Raw genomic sequence first — 18,293 nt, 5'->3', positions numbered from 1 at the left:
GGGGGGGGGGGGGGGGGGGGGGGGTTGGGGGGGGGGGGGGGGGGGGGGGGGGGGGGGGGGGGGGGGGACAGTTGCAAGCAAGGCCGAGAGGACCTCCCACTCCCAGTGGGGCTGGGGAGTCGGGAAATGTAGAGCTCAGAGGGGACGATGCAGTTCCTCCTTCCAGTCAGGAGGTGGCTCGGTCAAAGGGAAGAGCATTTAGGCAGGAACATTCCTCCATCTCAAACTGGCAGCCCTTTGGCCAAATTCCGACCAAGGGCCTACTGGTTTGGCCATTCCCAGGCTGTGGCTAGGTTATCTAATACTTGGATGTAAACACCTTTCAGTGGGCATGGCCTCCCTGATTCATCGCCCCCACTGCCTCACGCACATTTATTCATTCATATCACCTGCCCGGCCCCGGAAATCACCTGAGTCTGCAACTCTTCCCAGAGGACACCAGAGAGGGCTACAGTCCTGCCTGATGCCTCTGACAGCCTGCTCAAATGTTCTCAAGGGGAGTCCCCAGACTGGCAGCGGCAGCTCCCCTGGGAGCTTGTTAGAAATGTGGAATCTCAGGCCCCACCTCACACCCAGGGAATCAAGAGCCCCTGGGGTTGGGCCAGCAGGCTCGACACCGCTGCTGGCCTCATGACCTCTCCACCAGTGGACTCCACGGTACTCACGCACCAGATCACACCCCCCTCCTCTGGGAGTCCTCAGGCTGGGTGGCAGCAGAGACCTGACACTAGCTCTGGGCCCATGCCATCACAGGGAGAGGGGTAGAGAGCTTTGGGGGCACAGAGGAGGGAGCCAGCAAGCAGCATCAGAGTTGGGCACACTGGTTGACTTGGGACCTCCTAACCTTCTAGGAGACACACAGGGTGGGATCCTGAACATCCGCCTCACAGAACAATGAAAGCTAGTGGGCAGGCTTACTTTGTGCAGTCGTCATCTCAGCATGCACTGTGTATAAAGTCAGCACATCTCAACAGGTGCACACGAGCTCCCAGGGACCTTGCTAAGATGCAGAGTCTGACCTCAGGGGCCAAGGTGGGGTCTGAGACTCTGCGTCTCTAACCAGCTCCCAGGGCACAGGGATGGACCACGGGGCACACTCTGAGAGGCATGGGGTCAAGTTCCCTAACCCTTCTGACAGCCCCAAGAGGAAGGTACTGACTGATTCTACACCCCATCTCACACAAAGGGTTGTTGAGGCACAGAGAGGCTCCCCAGGACCACTCAGTGAGAAAGTGCAAAGCAGAATTCAAAGGGGGGACCCCCACGTCACTCCCTGCCCTCATTCCTCCACACCCCCTACGTGAGACTGCAGGGCTGTCCCTGGACTCAAGCTGCAAATGGCACACAGGCAGGAGGAGTGCTCTTTAAGATCCAGGGGCAGTGAGCAGATGGCAGTACAGACCTCGGAAGAACTGGCTGGTGTCAAAGACCTGGACCACCACATCGCGCTCCAGCTTGTTGGGCCTGCCCTTGCACACCACCGCGTTTCCGCTGTAGAACACGCGGCCCTGGCACAGCCGCTTGACGAACATGCCCTGCTGGCTGCTGTGCAGCAGCACACCGCGCTCCAGGTGCCCAAACAGCTTCCGCGTCACCTGCCTCTGCCGCTCACTGGGGATAGCATCAGCCGGCGGGAAGCGCACCAGCTCCAGACCCTCGGGCCCATACAGCTTAGCACTGGGCAGCCCCGGCTGGCTCAGGGACAGGCGGCAGCCCTCAGGGCAGGTGGTGGTGGTCTGGCCCACCAGCTTGCCCCCGTAGTAGAAGCTGATCACCATCTGGGAGAAGGCTGTGGACAAGATGGGGGCAGGTTAGGGGGCTGGAGGGATCCTGGTCCCTCCTACCCAAATGCCTGGTCTGTCATTCTCCTACACAGGGGACTTAACTTTTTGTGTGACTTAGACTTCTTTGACATTCTGGGGGAGTTCTGAAAATAACGTTTTTATAAGCATAAATAAATACACAGACTGACTAAGGAAACCAATGATTCAAAATATTAAAAACTACAACAGTGCTCTCTGTACTCTTTTATTAACGCTCAGTAGAAGATCTAGGGGAAGGTCTGGTAACTGTTGTAATATACAAGTCATCCACATTGGCATTAAATGAGGTTCTGGAACCATGCAGGGTAGGGAGTCAGAGCTACAAGTACTATAGCCCAACTTTGACATTTAGGGAAACTGAGGCCCAGATGGGGTGACCCAGCAGGTAAGCAGCAGCACCAGTCTCGTTATTCCTGTTCACCATCCTCCCCATCATGCCAAGGGACACACTCCTTCCTTCACCCCGGAACAGTTTTTGAACTTCATTCCAAGTGAATGAAAGACCACAAGTGACTCTATCACACTCTGGCCTTTTGCCCATTATTCCTGTTCACCATCCTCCCCATCATGCCAAGGGACACACTCCTTCCTTCACCCCGGAACAGTTTTCGAACTTCATTCCAAGTGAATGAAAGACCACAAGTGACTCTATCACACTCTGGCCTTTTGCCCGTCATTTCCTGGTCCTTATCTCAGTACCAGCACCTCTTGTTCGTGTGAACTGGCAGCTTTGCCAGGAACGGTACAGTGTTTTCAGAGACACCCAGACAGCAGTGTCTTAGTGACTACCCAGCGCAGGACATCTTAAGTTCAGTGAAGGTTCAAGCTGGAAGGGGCCTGATGACTCACACACCTGACCGGTGAGAAGTGGAGACCCATGGAGGAGAAGTAGCTCACCAAGGGCCACCTAGGTGCCACAGGTCGGCCTTTCTGCGATGCTAAGAGCCCCTCTGCACCCAGCCCTGCCCCTGTTACAGCCACTCGCCTGCCAAGGACTGCCCTGCTGGGGAACAGCCTGACCCAAGGGGCAGTAGCAGAGATGCAGCAGAGACTCCGGAGCCATTGCTAGGTCCCAGCTAAGTGACCTGGGGAAAGCAGCTTCACCACTGTGCGCCTCAGTCTTCATCAGCAGAGTAGAGGTGACAATAGCACCCACCTCACCAGGCTGCCATGAGGACTGCATGAGCTCGTATTTGCTCTTGGCACAAGTAAGCATCATGTAAGTAGTTATTAAATAAATTGGGATAACAGGAAAAAAGATCATCGACATAGGTGAGACTCCTAGAATTATAAATCATAGTCCCTGGTCTTTACAGTGCTACATGCCAGGTGCTGTGCTCCATGCTCTGGATCTACCACCACATTTAACCCCATGACATAGAGATTATTAATTATTATACCCACTTTCCAGGTAAGGAAACTGTGGCATGGGCAGGTTAAAGTGCTTGCCCTGAAGACACAGCTGCTACATGGGGGAGCCTGGACTCACCCCCTCCCCAGAAGGCTGGCTCCAAGTCTGCATTCATAAGCACTGAGCCACACCATCAGTTTAAAGCTTCACCATTCACCCCAGTCATTGCAAATACCTATAGCCTAGAGCACAAACTGGCAGCCACAGGAATATTTGTACTGGCCAGCACAGCAGTGTGTTGTTAAGGTAGATCTGATGCCAACATTTTACATGGAGAGATTTCATATAAAAATCCAGACCTTTGGTTTTGCTAGAAAAATGGAGCCCAGCTGGGTCTGCAAGCCCACAGGACACCAACTAACTGCCCCTGAGCAGCCTGTGGGGTGTGGGCACTCACTCTGCCACGGTCTCTGCCACTCCCAACCATCCTCCACCTCCTCATTTCACTCACTAGATTACCTTGTCCCCACAGCGTTAAGAACTAGGAGCTCTGACATCAACTTATTTACGTAGAGGTGAGGCGTATGTGTGTGTGAACTGAAAGAGGTCCCAGAAGACCACATTTCCAGCAGAATGATTTAGGGCTTTCTCTGCACATAGCAGTGGCTGTTTCACTCATGCTGTGCTGAGACAGCTCCGGAATAATTCAAGGAAACTTCCTCCTCAGATCGTGTCTCCACCCCCACTCTGATGGCCGCAGCTCTGTGCCTGCTACTCTGCTACCCCCAGAAAGCAGTGGTCAGCAGGCTCCCAGGCCACAGCCCAGTGCTAACTAGGTCAGAGGCTTGGTCCCATGACCCAGGGTCTCCTGGAATTGGGCCTCTCATGAGCATGGCAGCTGCCCATCATAAAGAAGCCTCAAGAACAGGCTTGAAGCCAGATGCCTGTGTGACCTTGGGCAAGCGACAGAACCTCTGAGCCTCAGTTTCCTCATTGTGAAGCTGGAGTCAGAACAGTCCCCTGCCCACAAGACTGCTGTGAATTGGACATGAGCTTGGGGAAAGGGAACGTCACTTTCTTTACCATTTTTTTGCCTGGGTAAGAACCTGCCTCTATCACCAGAAAAACACCATCCTATGACGGCCTTGGTCAACATGCTTCTCACTGAGCCCCACGACCTCCTCTGCCCCAGGAGGCCTCAAGCTGCCCAGCCCTAACATTCTGGGGCCCATCCTGATAAGCCAGGCTGTTCGCCTCTTACAGAACCCAGCCAATGTTGGGAAGATACCCCAGCTTCCTTGGCTCAGAAGATGCCCTCAAGACTGAATGTCAATTCCAGAGGCAATTGACAGAAGATCAGCCAGATTCCTCAGTGTAATCAGACAACAACATGGCTGCTGGGACTGTATGCAGAGGCCACCTCTGCCCACAGTGGACAGGACAAGACAGCCTGGGGCAGATCCATTGTCCACAATGTACAAGCTGTGTGACCTGCGGCCCCTGAACCTGTGAAATGGGAATAGCAGCATCTACCTACAGAAAGATAGGTACCTGGGAGGGGAAGACTGAGATGAAGCCACAGAAGTCTCAGTGTTGACCCTGGCACCTGGTAGCATTCAATAAATATCATCCACCACCATCATCATCACCATCATCGCCATCCTCGCCATCATCATCATCATCACCATCCTCACCATCACCACCACCATCATCATCACCATCACCACCATCATCATCACCATCACCACCATCACCATCACCATCACCACCACCATCATCATCACCATCACCACCATCATCATCACCATCACCACCATCACCATCACCATCACCACCACCATCATCATCACCATCACCACCACCATCACCACCACCACCACCACCACCACCATCAGCCAGAGTACCCCTTACCTGAATGGTGTGCATCATAGGTGGGGTACCTTGTCACCAGGGGCAAGCCTAGAGAAAAAGAAAAGCAAATTTAGCCCTGCTCAGGTGTGTGTGCAGGGAACCAACCCAACCACTCCCTCTTCAAAAGTTTCTTAAAAGGCTGTACATGGCACACTCCAGAGGCCTCATGCCAGGCTTTGCTGAATTCGGTGTTTCTCCCTTCCAGAGTGGCAACCTGTTCTTTCATAAATGCAGAAAACCAGACCTTGACCAAACCAGAGTGGATGGGGGGAGACTTCCCCTATACTGTGGGATTTCTGACCATGTGTCAGTGTGACACTGCAGGGCCACCTTTCCTTCCCACTCTGAAGGCCTGCCCTGAAAGATCACCGGACCACATGCCCACCATGCAGGCTTGCCTCCAAGGACAGCCTGGAGGCCCAAGCTAGCTTTCTTGAAGGTGCTTCAGCACAGAGAGGGGGCCTCTCCCAGCGCCCCTCTCTCGACACTGCTACCCATGGCCTGGCAGCCTCTAAGGCCTGCAGGGCCAGCTGCCACTTCCTGGTCCCCATGGGGAAGGGGGCCAGGGGACAAGGTCCAGGGTGGAAGCAAAGATGTTCACAGGCTGCAGAAGCCTCAGCTTAGGCAGGAGGCCCATTTCAAGCTTCTGTGGGCTCAGAGCGTGTTCATCAGAAGCTAACAAAAGGGAGAGTGTCTCATTTAACCCTCGCAACCCCACGGGGCAGGTCCTGGTACCTCCATGAATAAACTGAGGCTCACATAAGATACACAACTTCCCAACATGGGATTCAAATCCACGGCTCCAAGAATTTCCCATTCCTGGCCTGAGTTCTCCTCCCTTCCTGATGCCCTGAGCTATCTTTGGCTCTGAGGAGAAGCTTAATGTCCTAACAGACTGGTAGACTTAGCATGGAGCCCAGGGAGAGGCGCCCATGCGAGTAAGAGCTGCATCTTCCCTCCAGTCTTGGAGAAATTCACTAGACCCCCTGGCCTTGACTTTCCCAGGAGTGTGGGGGGACAGCGGACATGGACATCACATATGGACCCAGCAGCACGTGTCCTCCTGGGAGGCAGTGGAGTGCAGGCCGAGGACTGGGCTCTGCCCTCGTGGTGGGAAACCAGTACAGTGTTTCTTCCCTCTGTGGGCTCAGGTACCTTCAACAGGACACAGATCATAACAGTATCAACCGCCCCACTCTGTCCCCGGCTGTCGTAGGCTGACACGAGCAATGCTGTAGGCCATTCAGATCCTGCCTGGCAATGGTCCTGGGCTCCCCTTCCTCACCTGTGCTGGGCTGCTGCGCCCACCAGTCTGGGAGGAGCTGGCTCCTGCAGGCCTCTGGGGGGGAGGGGCTCCTCTTGATCATCCCCATGTAATCATCCACAGGAGGCTGCACAACCAGGCAAGAGAAGAGAAGAGCAGCTCAGCCACTGAGCACCAGTGTGGGCCCCAGTGTTTGCAGAAATGCGCAGTCTATGCAGAACTAAAACCACAGGGTCACCTTCATCTCACAATACCTAAGTAAAGTTGTACTTTGCAACTTGAAGGACCCCAGACTATAAATCCACCAGCCTTGGCAATCAAACCACATGGCCGAATTACCAGCTTCTTTGGGGATCACTACTAAGTTTACTGGCCTTTTGCATGGAAATGCCCATTACAAACCAGATGTACCAGGTTATCCTACTGCCCTGACACCCTGCAGATGTGGACAAGTTCTGGGACACCAATGAACAGTGACACGGAGAGAAATCTGCCATGCTTTCAAGAATCTTGCTCCATGAGCCATGTGAAGATTTTTGATCTCTGACCCATTCCTTAAAGGGTGTTGATAAATCCAATTATGAAATGTTTTGAAATCTGCTTTTATTGTGACCCCGGTTTAGCAATCCGATTATCTCACTCTCTTAGCTGAGTGGGCAGAAAAGCCTTGTGCAGAAAACAGGACATTGTTGGAGGGGCAAGCCAGGAACGCATTCAGTCTGCTGCCAGCAACCACCCAGAACCTTGACAGCCACCATCTGCAGAAAAGCCAGGCAGCCTCGAGTGGCTAGACTCCTCTACCTTCACTCTCGGACAGCCAAGAAACTCCTGAGGTTCCTTCTATTGCTGTGTTACTGTTAGGAATTTATATAGTACCCACACCACCTTTTGCAAGGACTACATGGGATTATTTTAGTTATGTAATATCCGCCTTGTAATATCAATAAAAAATATAGTTAGGAGGCTAAAGGTAGAGGAAATAGAATCCAAATAGCTAAAATTGGTATACAAAAGCCATACGTTTTGTCTGAGACCCCGTTAAGCCTTCAATTATAGCTTATTAACCATGAGTTTGTGTACAATTCTAAGGAGCTTGGTTATCGGGTTTTCCAACCCATTAGAGAATAAAACCTGCATGTTAAAAAATAAGCAATCCAGTAGCTGTGAGAGCGAGTGCAATAACCCCTGTGCAATAACCCCTGTCCTAACGACCACCCAGCATGAGGAACGCTGATGTTCTGTTTCCTGCATCCTCGCTAAGAAGGCGAGGGAACCCCTGACGCATTTTAAAAGACTGCCATCAAGACGGCTAGGACATGAAGAGCTTAGAGCTGGAGGAAACTTCGCTGACACACAGCAGGCCACACAGGCCCCAGCCTCAGGATGGGACGAAGGAGGAGATACAGACGCGGGGCTGGGGGCTGACCAGTTGGTAGAGGCCGGCCTGGGGAAGGTGGCCACTCAGTCCTTGCAGTCCGTCTCTATGCAGGTGGAGGCTCGGGTGCCCCAGCAGAATGAGTATGATGCCGCTCCTAGCCAAGACATGAGGTCTCTGCTGGGGGCCGGACCCTGAAGTGCCACCTCCACTTACCTCCTTGATGAGGTCGTCAATTTCCGAGCGACCGCACTCCATCTCCGTGACTTCGTTCACACAGCTGGGAGTTACCATGCCTAGTTTGCCTAGGGAAAACCAGACAAATGACATGACGCAGGGTACTGAGGCATCATGGCCACCCCAGAAGCCATAATCAATTTTTTTAATGCTGAGTTTAGGGAAATAAAAGCTGATAAGCGTCTTCACCAGTTGGGGGAAGGCACAGAAATTTTCTTCCCATGTTCAGTCATCTGGTCAGCAAAGTCAAAAGAGAGAAGTTGGTGGTGGTGGTTTTTGCTAACATTTTCGAAGGATAAGGACAGCACTTGGGTCTCTTCCTTCTATTTGCCAAGATCCAAAATGAACCCATATTAGATACACTTCACACCAGGGGTTTACTACCCTACAAAGGTCAAATTGACAAGCTGGGGCATTTGAAGTCACTCAAAGATTTCCTGGCAAAATGTGTTGGCAGGTTGGGGTCTTTTTTTCAAAAGCCAGTTGGCAGGAAATCTCTGGCCTTTCCAAATATACATGTACACATCTGTGAACGTGCGTGCACACACACACACACCACACCACTAAGATTCACTGAGGGCCAGATGGAGACAGCCTGAACCAGGAGCTGCCTGAAGGTACACGGCGTTTCCAGAAGGGGCATTCTGGACCAACCTCGGCTCTTCCCCATCTCGAGACGCTCCCCTGGCCAGAAACCCGCCTTATGACTTGTATCAGTGTGGGACGTGTCATAACCAAGAAACACTGGAAGTCATTAACGTCAGTGGTCCATAGGCTTTTCCCATCAGTTCCTCCTGACTGAACTTTGGTCTCACTTAAAGAATCACTTAGAAGCTGCTGATGGAGGAAGTCGGGGGGCAGGTGGGCACCCAGTGTAGCTTGAAAACCGGTGAAGTACAGAGGAGAGGAGGCCCACTTAGACACTATGCAAATGCACCATTTTTGCCCCCAAGAACCTGCCAGCTCCTCTAACGTCCACACTTGCAGGTGATGCTGGCTGCACCCCATGCCATAAACAAGTTAGGGTCACCTGCCAGTTCACACTTGGCTGACTCTGGGGGGCGGGGGGTAGTCAAGACAAACTTCCCTATTCTTTCAAATCGCAATCTACTTTATGGTGATGAAAAATTATCCAAAACCGGGAAATAAGGCAGAAGATGGCTGCTCGGCCTTTCAGAGCCACCTGGAGCATTACCTACAGACCTCTCCCCAAGGCTTGTCTGATTCTCCCCACAGGGAAGGCCAGTTTGTTGGACTTACTACCTATTACCGAATAGGGTTCAGACTCAGTAAAGTTAGGTGTTAATTCTCAGATGATTAAGCTACAAGTGACCAAGAAGAAAAGAGGACACCCTGACTGTGGCTGCACTGGACATTCCTCAGCTTGGCTCAGCTTCCTGACTTTCGCTGACCACATACACCTGCATCTCATATTCTCTGTCAGACAACTGATGAAGGTCAGTGCCCTCAGTAATGAGCTAAATAACTCTCCGACACAGGCTCAGTATATATTCATGAGTCACGATTTTCACTCCTTTTTAAAATTATACATCGACATTTTCAACACCCTCACTGTGAGAAAAGTGCAAACTCAGAATTTTTGCACAGCCCTAAGAAGTTTTTTAAGGGTTCTATTTCTTTCAGGCATTACTGAACTACTGATAAGCTTTTAAAGAGAAAACCTAATTGCTACACTGAATGGCTAAGAAAGTCCATGTGTTAGAAAAGTGTTTTAAACCAGTGATGGTAATTAGATTTTATCTCATGAGTCAGCTCTAATTCACAGCAACTGCACAGCACATTACTTTGGAAAGCTTGATACATTCTGGTTGATTAGTGATGTTTGACCAGCTTGGTACATTCTGGTTGACCAGTGATGTCTGACCAGGGCACGGGAACAAGGAGTGGGGGCATGTGGCAGGTTTTTGCTATCCCTGCTTCGATCCCCTCACAAATGCTTTCTTGAGACTGCAGAGATGAAAGAGACCTCAGGAATTATCACACCCCAGAGTTTCCAAACAACAATCAGTATCTGACAATATACTGAGGCGTATTTGACGTCCAGCATTGATGCCTATTGTACCATCTTCTACAACTTCACCTGAGAACTCCACTCTCCACCCTCACCATCCACTCCTTCCTCATCCAGCACATTTTCCCCTAGCCTCCTCTGCAAGTCACCAGAAAACATAAGGGAATTCCTCATCAGAAACTGTTGGAGGACCCTGTTCCTGTCCACTTGCACTACTGAGCTCCAGGGAGGCTCTACCACGCGCTCACGGTGTGATGGTCAGTGAACAGCAGACTGGAACGCAGCCCCCTCTCCTCCACCCTTCCCTCCCATCCTTGCTGCCACTCACTCAACTGGAAGCTGCCACTGGGACAGCAAATGGTGCATGAGGTAAGTGGAAAGTGATCTCAGTATCTGTGTATACAGAGAAGAGGACTGTTCTCCTCATGCCCCAGACCCTGTGCCCCAGACCCTGTGGGCGGTCACATCTTCCCCAGACCCAAACTCTGCAGAGAGGTCTACAGGCCGGGGCAGCTTCTGGAAGACTTAGCACCCATAAAGGATATTTACATTTTTGCTCCTCCTCAGGGACGATGCGGTAAACTTTGTATGGCTCGGAAATGTCCAGCTGGGACCGGTCTGTCACTTCCTCAAAATCTGGGCTCTTGTTCAAAGCACAGCGTAACCTCGTTTTCCACGTGGCTGGTTCAGCTTTGTCCCCTTCTTTAAACTTCCCTTTAAAAACTGCCCAGGCCTGAAGAAAGAAATAGAAGTGCTTTAAATCCATGGCCAGCCCTTGACCACAAACCCCCATCTCCATGATCAGGACCCAGCACATAGTCCCCTCCCAGGAGGCTGCACTGGCTGTCAACTCCCATACCATTTCGGGACTCTAAGAGACTTCAGTCAGTCCACTCTCTTCACCAGGTGTGAAAAGACCCAGGCAGGGAAGGGGTCCCCAAAGATCACCCAGCTGAGCCAAAATTTCGAACTCAGGTCCAAGGCTCCTCCCACACACACCCCTGGATGTGCCTCTTAACAAAAGTCCTTCCCTAGAGGAAAGGCCTGGAGATGACTGAGGTTAAGCAGAACAAAGAGGAAGTTGCACTTGGTTTCACTAGAATGTTCAAAACAAAGACAAGTTTTTGTTTTTTCAAATCAACCCCTAGCTAAAAGTTAGCATGAAAAGGGAACATTTGCAAAAAAGGGTCTGAGTGCAGTAGTCCTCTGCTCTGCCACTTTTAATAGAAATTCTGCTTTGCATTTTTCATTTACTCTCCCCTCCCCCTCCCCCCAAGCACTGTTTAAAATGCAATGAGATGTTTTTCCTCTATTGGTTTGTTTTTATAGCTGTTTTCTGACCTCTCCAAACCTTAGGATCTGAACTAGGGCCATAAATTTAAGGCTGGAAACTTAAAGCCAAAATGCAGAATGGAGCAACATGTAAAAAACAGGACATGTGCATGGGCATATTTTAAGATTCCAAAATTGGAATACAGACACACTGATTAGGAGATAAGCACTGTCAGGTGAAAAGTTACTTTCAGTTTTAGGCAAAATCAGACACTGTCTTCCAGCCGAAAATAATAGGACATCTGGAGGGAATTCTCAGGCCAATCCAGGAAAATGCAATTCCCAGAGGTAAATTACTTTTCCAAAGGGAACCCGTCTGGATTCAACACCAGCTGCTCTGACTTCCAACCCAATGGAGTTTCCACTACTGCAGGGGTTCTCAAGCTTCATGCATAAACCAATCCCCTGGGAAGCTTGTGAAAATGCAGATGCCTGGGCACTGCCCCTCAAGATTCTCATTCGATAGGTGCAGGTTAGATCTAGGAATCTTAGTCTTTAGCCAGCATCCAAGTGATTCTGGTGTAGGTGGTGTATTAGTCCATTTCTGTTGCTTATAACAGAATACCTGAAACTGGGTAATTTATAAAGAAATAGAATTTATTTCTTACAGTTTTGGAGCCTGGACCAGGGGCACATATGCTAAGAGCCTTCTTCTTTGGTGGTGGCTTTCTACTACAACTCCGTATATCATAAGACAAGACTAGGCTGAGCCAGAGAGTAACCTGCTCACTCACTCTCCTTATGAAGCCGTCAAACCTGGACCAGGGGCACATATGCTAAGAGCCTTCTTCTTTGGTGGTGGCTTTCTACTACAACTCCGTATATCATATGACAAGACTAGGCTGAGCCAGAGAGTAACCTGCTCACTCACTCTCCTTATGAAGCCGTCAAAACCACGCCCATTACTCCATGAATGGGTCAATCCATTCACAAGAGCACAGTCCTCACAATCTAATCACCTCTTAAAGGACCCCCTCCCCTTTCAAATACCATAGTTGGATTTCCCACCCTCTTAACACTGTTACAATGGAGATCAAGTTTCCAGTACATGAACCTCTGGGGGACACATTCAACCCATAGCAGGCAGCCAGGAGGCTGCTCTTCCAGAAACTCCAGAATGCTTCTATGAGTCACAGCTCCTTTAAAACTGCCCCAGATGTTTCCCCCCCCTCTCAAAAAGCCGAGAACGTTTATAGTTCAAGGCCAGTGCTCTCTATTCTGTTGATGCAACAGTTTGCTCTATGCCAAGGGCAAAGAAAATGGAAGAACATTCCTATCAGTGAGCAGGAGTGGCAGTTTCCTTTTCTGACACAGATGCAAAACTCTCCTCTAGAAATGCTTTCTTAAAGTAACACATCTTCAATTCTATCCTTTACCAACTGCATCACTGACCATGCATTGATGTGGGTAGTGCTTGTGTTGTTTCAAAGAAATATAAGAGCAAACCATGTACTAATTGAAGAGTAATTTCAAATTTTTATTATTGTAAATCAGGGTTTCTCCAGCTGGGCCCTATCAGGGACCAGATCATTCTTTGTGGTGGGGACTGTCCTGTGAACAGAATGTTCAGCACACCCCTGGCCTCGACCCCCCAGATGCTAGTAGCACCCCCTGCCCTGCTGTGACAACCAAAAATGTCTTCATACATGGCCAAATGTCCCCTGGGCGGTAAAATGATGACCTTTTCCCCTATTTGAAAACTACTAGGTTATCTCATATTTTACAAACGGACCTTGGAAAGCATGGACTTTGTGACCATGTGACTATCAGCAGGTGCGTTTCTGGGACCGCGATGCCTCCAGGGCACTGCCATCTGCATTGATTCATTTGAGGCTCACTCAGACGTGAGGAAGGCTGGGACAAACCACCAATCAGCACAGGGCCCTGGGCTGGCATCAGCTACCCTGCTTGCAGCCTGCCCCGAGTCCTGTGACAGAGGGATTCCGAGCCCTCCAGCAAGTGCCATCATGGCTTGCTCCTGCTGACACGCAGCCTGGCATTCACAGCAGCTGGCACTAAACCCGGGACCAGGACGTCTTCCTCATGTAACGTGACTGTCTCATATTGTGTTTTAACAATCAAATGCTATCTTTTTTCCTTCAAAGCCTACTGAATTTGAAGTACCTGTGTTTCTAAGTAAGTTTTAACTATTTAAGACATTACAATTCCTGGTCAATGAGAGGCCGATGAATCCTGACCCTCACTTAACTAGATTTCCCCTCCTTATCTTTATGAAAAAGAGGGAAAATACTTTTTAAAAAATAAATATGACTGACATTGGGGCCTCATCAGTGTACTCAGGGTTAGTACAAAGTGAACCAAATGTTTTCTTCAATCTCCCATCTGTGGTCTCCCCCATGAAGCTGACTCAGGATGACACCCACAGATGGTGAAGGATTCTCGGGTATAAGTGGCTTCTTACGATCCACTGACTGAGGCAAGAAAGCAAACTCATGTATTTTTTTCTTAACTCCTACATTTTTTTAAAGGTTTTCCTTGAATGTTTGAAATAAACAAGTTCTCTACTTAACCAGAAAATCCCTGAGACGGTGCAATCTAACCAACGAGTCTCCATCAGGGAAGCACCCACGGGTTCTTGTCAACACCGTATACCCACCGGCTCAGTCTGTGGCCCTCCTAATGGCCTCCCTGCTCTGGGTGGGCACCCTGTCTCCCTCCTGCCCCCATTCCTGCTGAGATTGTAGACTCATTTCAGATTGCCACATCAAGCAACTGCATAACCAACGGAAACATTGGGAATCTTGCACATTTTTCTCAACACTGTTGAAACGGCCATGAAGAATATTGCATAAGATGTATAAATCTGGGGCTTTATTTCATTATGCCCAGAGCATAAGCTGAGGCAGGGAACTGAGTGAAGGGAGAAGCATGCATCTCTTTCAGCAAGCCACAATGGCAGGACTTGTGCAGCCTGACAGTCCAGCACCCTCTACTACTCTCCTGGAGATGTTTTACAGATGTTCAAACTGCAACTGTGCCCTCAGCATCCAACACACATGGTTAAATCTGTTGATCCAGACCATGGTCAGCTGATAGTGGGATTCTCGATGGGGAAGGGGAGACCGTGCCCCCCAGGAGACATCTGGCCATGTTCAAGATATTTTTGATTGTCTCTCTGGGGGAGGAGGTGCTACTGGCATCTAGTGGGTAGAAGCCTGGGATGCTGCTAAACATCCTACAAGGCACAGGGCAGCCCCCATGACAAAGAGTTATCCAGCCCTAGACATCAACAGTGCTGAGGCTGAGGAACCCTGGCTTATCTAGTGGGTAGAAGCCTGGGATGCTGCTAAACATCCTACAAGGCACAGGGCAGCCTCCATGACAAAGAGTTATCCAGCCCTAGACATCAACAGTGCTGAGGCTGAGGAACCCTGGCTTACAGCCATCTACAATCTAGAATTCCCAACTGACCACATGGGACTTGGGCACTGTTTAAATTTAGCAGAGTCATTCCCAAGAGAAGTGCACCATGATGCGAAAGGCAAAAGACATCTACAATCTAATGAGAGAGAAACCCACAATGGCACTGGGAACAAGACAGCAGGCACTGGCATTGCAAAACTGGTGGAGGGTCGGGCTTCCTGACCTGGGGCATTGCACAGAACGTGCAGGCACACTGAGACCCCTTGAAGGGGAGTGAAAACATTCCCATGTGCCCTTCTTTCTTGAAGAAGGTCAGTAACTGGCATCAGATTCTCAAACAGATCTGCAACCCTGAACTACGCATTCAACAGAATAGTTAAAATGGGTAGCCCCACTGCAAACATCGATCAGGCAGAGACCTGAAGGACTAAAATGCGTCTTAAGCATTTACGCTCCATTCTGGGCCTCTTGGTCAGGAGACAGACATCCATGAGGATCCAGCACTGTCAGGGGTCAAAGCCTCTGCTCCCCAACTTGCTCCCGGTCTTGGGTCTGATTCTGGTCCCTCCACAACTCAGCCTCCCCCAACCCATCCCCACACTCACACCCACAGAATAAGCGCACAGCAGTGGTTTGCAGCCTGAGCTCTGAGTCAGACCACCTATGGTGTATGTGTTTGCAAACATGGAAGTTTGGGCTGACCTTGACCTAGGGCTCCAAATCTCCTAGGAGTGGAACCTGGACATCTGGAGCTGTACATGTCTGCAGGTGACCCTGATGTACCACAGGGGACTCTTGGTAGCCCCACTGGTCTGCAGAGCTGGGCTGCCTGGTTCCTGGTTTCTCTGCCTGAATCTAAGTGTAATTGCAAGAAATCTCTCTGTTTATAACTAGCACTGGCACCAGGGGTGCAGGCTCACGGTTGGGCTGCCCACATTCGAACACTGGCTCCATCATACAGGAGCTGCAAGACCTTGTGCAAGTCACTTCTCCTCTCTGTGCCTCTAAAGAACGAGGATGAGAACAGCATCTACCACACAGGACTCTGTGAGAGGAAACAAATGACCCGCATGGGGCCAGTCATGGCAGAGAACAAACCCTCGATCAACGCCAGCCTTCATTATGCCAACGGCAGGACTGAAGAGCAAGCCTCTGCGTGCGTAGGGTACTCAATCTCAAGGCAGGTAAGACTGTTCTTAAACATCAGCTGCAAGTACAGGACACTCCACATGACCAGCCCCAGCAGTGATGAAAGAGGGCATCTCGCTCTTCTGAGCTGGCCCTACAATGCCAGGCGGAGGGAACAGCTTTGAAAGAATGAAGACATAAACCTTTTCCAGCACACCGAGTCACCTCTGAAGGCAGCCCAGGGGTAAAGGCCTTAGGGTAAGGGTCTCAAGGAAGCATTTTCTCTCCCTTGGCTCATTGTCATGAAAAAGACATGGGAGGATTGGTAAGGAAAGTGCCCTCAACCTCATCAGGGAAGTGCCAACAACACAAGTGACCTCCCCTAATGGGTATTCTTAGGACACATTCAGCTCTCCTCAATAAATGTTTGGTTTTTTTTAAAATTGGATTGATTTTAAGTAAATCAGAAAGACATCACTCAATGCCTCCGCAAGTCCAGCAGGGAAAACAGAAACTGGGTCCACGTGCGGGGGAGGCAGCTGGTGTCTTTACCTTGAAAATGGAGGCATCCACTTCCTGATTATAATCTTGTTTGCCAGCGTGTTTCCAAGGGATCCGGAACATGCTCTTCTCATCATTTTCCCAAATCAGCCCTGGATACGTGTTGCTGTCAATTTGTTCAATCAGCCACTGTCGGAGCCGCCGTCCACCGTTCCGGTCACACATCCTTGGAAAGAGAAAAACATATTCTGTGATATTACAGATACTGTCTATCCGTCACAGCAATGCAAAAATTGCTGCAAGAAAATTGGAGGTTTGAAACAAAGGTGCTGACTTAGGGGAAACTCACGGATCCAGGCACTCCGGGCCACCTGCCCTGAGAAGATGATGCTGGCCCCCACAACCTCAAAGCCCTGCAGGAAAACCAGAAGCCCAGGAGAGGCCTGCAGCCCCAGCCAGCAGCAGGCACAGCCTTCAGCTCTGGCTGGGCTCTCCAGCTTTCACCTGACATTTAGATGTTCCCTTTCAGGCAAACACAGCCACGTTGAATAGCTCCACTTTTATCACAAGATGGGAGAAAATCACTTTTATGTTATCGGGTACCTCAATGAGCACATTACTCTAAGAACTAATTTCATTCCTTGATGCATTCCATGACAGAATGTGACATTCGTGCATGCTGTCTAGGAAAGAAGAAACCCTCAAGGCTCTCCCTTCCAGATTGTTCCTTTATAGCTGGTTTAGGGCTAAGAGCATGAGTTTGGGAATGAGCAGAGCTGGGGTCCCATCCAAGTCCTGTCCCCTCTCAGCCAGGTGACCCTGCGTCACATTTCACCTTCAGTCTCCGCTACCCTGTCCCGGCTGAGACGCAGAGAGAGCTATCAGTACCCGGCAGAGTTGCAGTGAGAACTCAGAGGGTGCATATGAAGCACCTGCAACAGCGCCCGAGACAGTGCCCAGAGCTTAGAAGACTCTCTAATAACAGATGTTATTATCCAAACCTCCTTCCTCAGGCGCTCTTAGGACCCACTGAGAGATGGTGGACAAGAGCAAGGGAATAAACTATGGCTACAGAACAGAGGAAAGTAATGTGAGCTGGACTCTTCCAGAGGCACCATAACCCAGGGACCTAACCATCCCTGGGCTCCAAAGACATCTGGAAGGACATTCTTGCCAGAACAGACAGCTTTCCCCACAGCACAGAAGGGACGCCATATCAACTCACAGCCAACATTTATAAGAACAGTGCTGGAAATCCCCTCAGCAGTTGGACTGATGCCCACCCCCCCAAAAAAAAAATAGCACTTCTATTCTTCTGATTAAAATGTGACCTCCTCAGGCAAACAAGTTTGAAACAATCAGCAGTGACAAGACATAATGTCCCCAAGAATATGGTCACGTCCGGAGCCATGCTGGTCCATAAAACAAAACAACAGTGAGCAAGCGTGCACTTTGGAAACTCCAACCACCCTGCAGGTGGCTGTGGGGGAAGGAAGGGCGGCCAGGTGCAAGAGAGGAGGTATGGTCCCTTACATGTCAATTTTAACTTTTCCATCCAAACACACCAGATGTCTGTTTGTGGATTTAAAAGGGGGTGAAGTGTGTGAAATAGGAATTGGACTTGGATTTGGAAACTTTGGACTCCAGCAAAGGGTTTTCTCTAACTAGACCTTGGGAAGTCACTTGAACCTCTCTCTGAGACTCCCTCACCTGTAAAGTGAAGGAATGTATCTCAAGAGATCCAGAATTCTAAAACAGGCTACTGTGCTTATAAATAAGAAGAGACAGATTTGGAAGAGATACCTAGTGAAAGAAATGAAACACCACCACCAAGAATCCCCCAGAAAATAACTTAGCAGTATACAAATTCCTACAGCTCTTTCCTGGGGAAAGGCAGGAGGATTGCTCCTGGCTTGAGAAATGAGCTGCTGATGGTGGGGGGGGGGGGGGGGGGG

The 18,293-nt window shown here is 50.1% G+C and overlaps 1 protein-coding gene across 1 annotated transcript in view; it reads right to left on the bottom strand.

The window, feature by feature from the left end:
* The window catches only part of IRF8 (interferon regulatory factor 8), an 18,616-nt gene extending 2,053 nt beyond the window's left edge, over positions 1 to 16,563 (bottom strand). Inside the window, exons 1-6 of the mRNA XM_008567938.1 lie at positions 16,390 to 16,563; positions 10,543 to 10,726; positions 7,941 to 8,029; positions 6,371 to 6,476; positions 5,086 to 5,133; positions 1,403 to 1,789 (exon numbers count right to left, since the gene is read on the bottom strand). Coding sequence (XP_008566160.1) covers positions 1,403 to 1,789; positions 5,086 to 5,133; positions 6,371 to 6,476; positions 7,941 to 8,029; positions 10,543 to 10,726; positions 16,390 to 16,563 — 988 coding nt within the window. The remainder of the gene's footprint in view (positions 1 to 1,402; positions 1,790 to 5,085; positions 5,134 to 6,370; positions 6,477 to 7,940; positions 8,030 to 10,542; positions 10,727 to 16,389) is intronic.
* Between the last annotated feature and the right edge of the window lie 1,730 nt (positions 16,564 to 18,293).

This window comes from Galeopterus variegatus, unplaced genomic scaffold, assembly GCF_000696425.1.
Source record: "Galeopterus variegatus unplaced genomic scaffold, G_variegatus-3.0.2 Scaffold357, whole genome shotgun sequence".
Taxonomy (NCBI): Eukaryota; Metazoa; Chordata; class Mammalia; order Dermoptera; family Cynocephalidae; genus Galeopterus; species Galeopterus variegatus.
The sequence above is the reverse complement of the archived record's forward strand: the minus strand, read 5'-3'. Positions and strand labels throughout refer to the sequence as shown.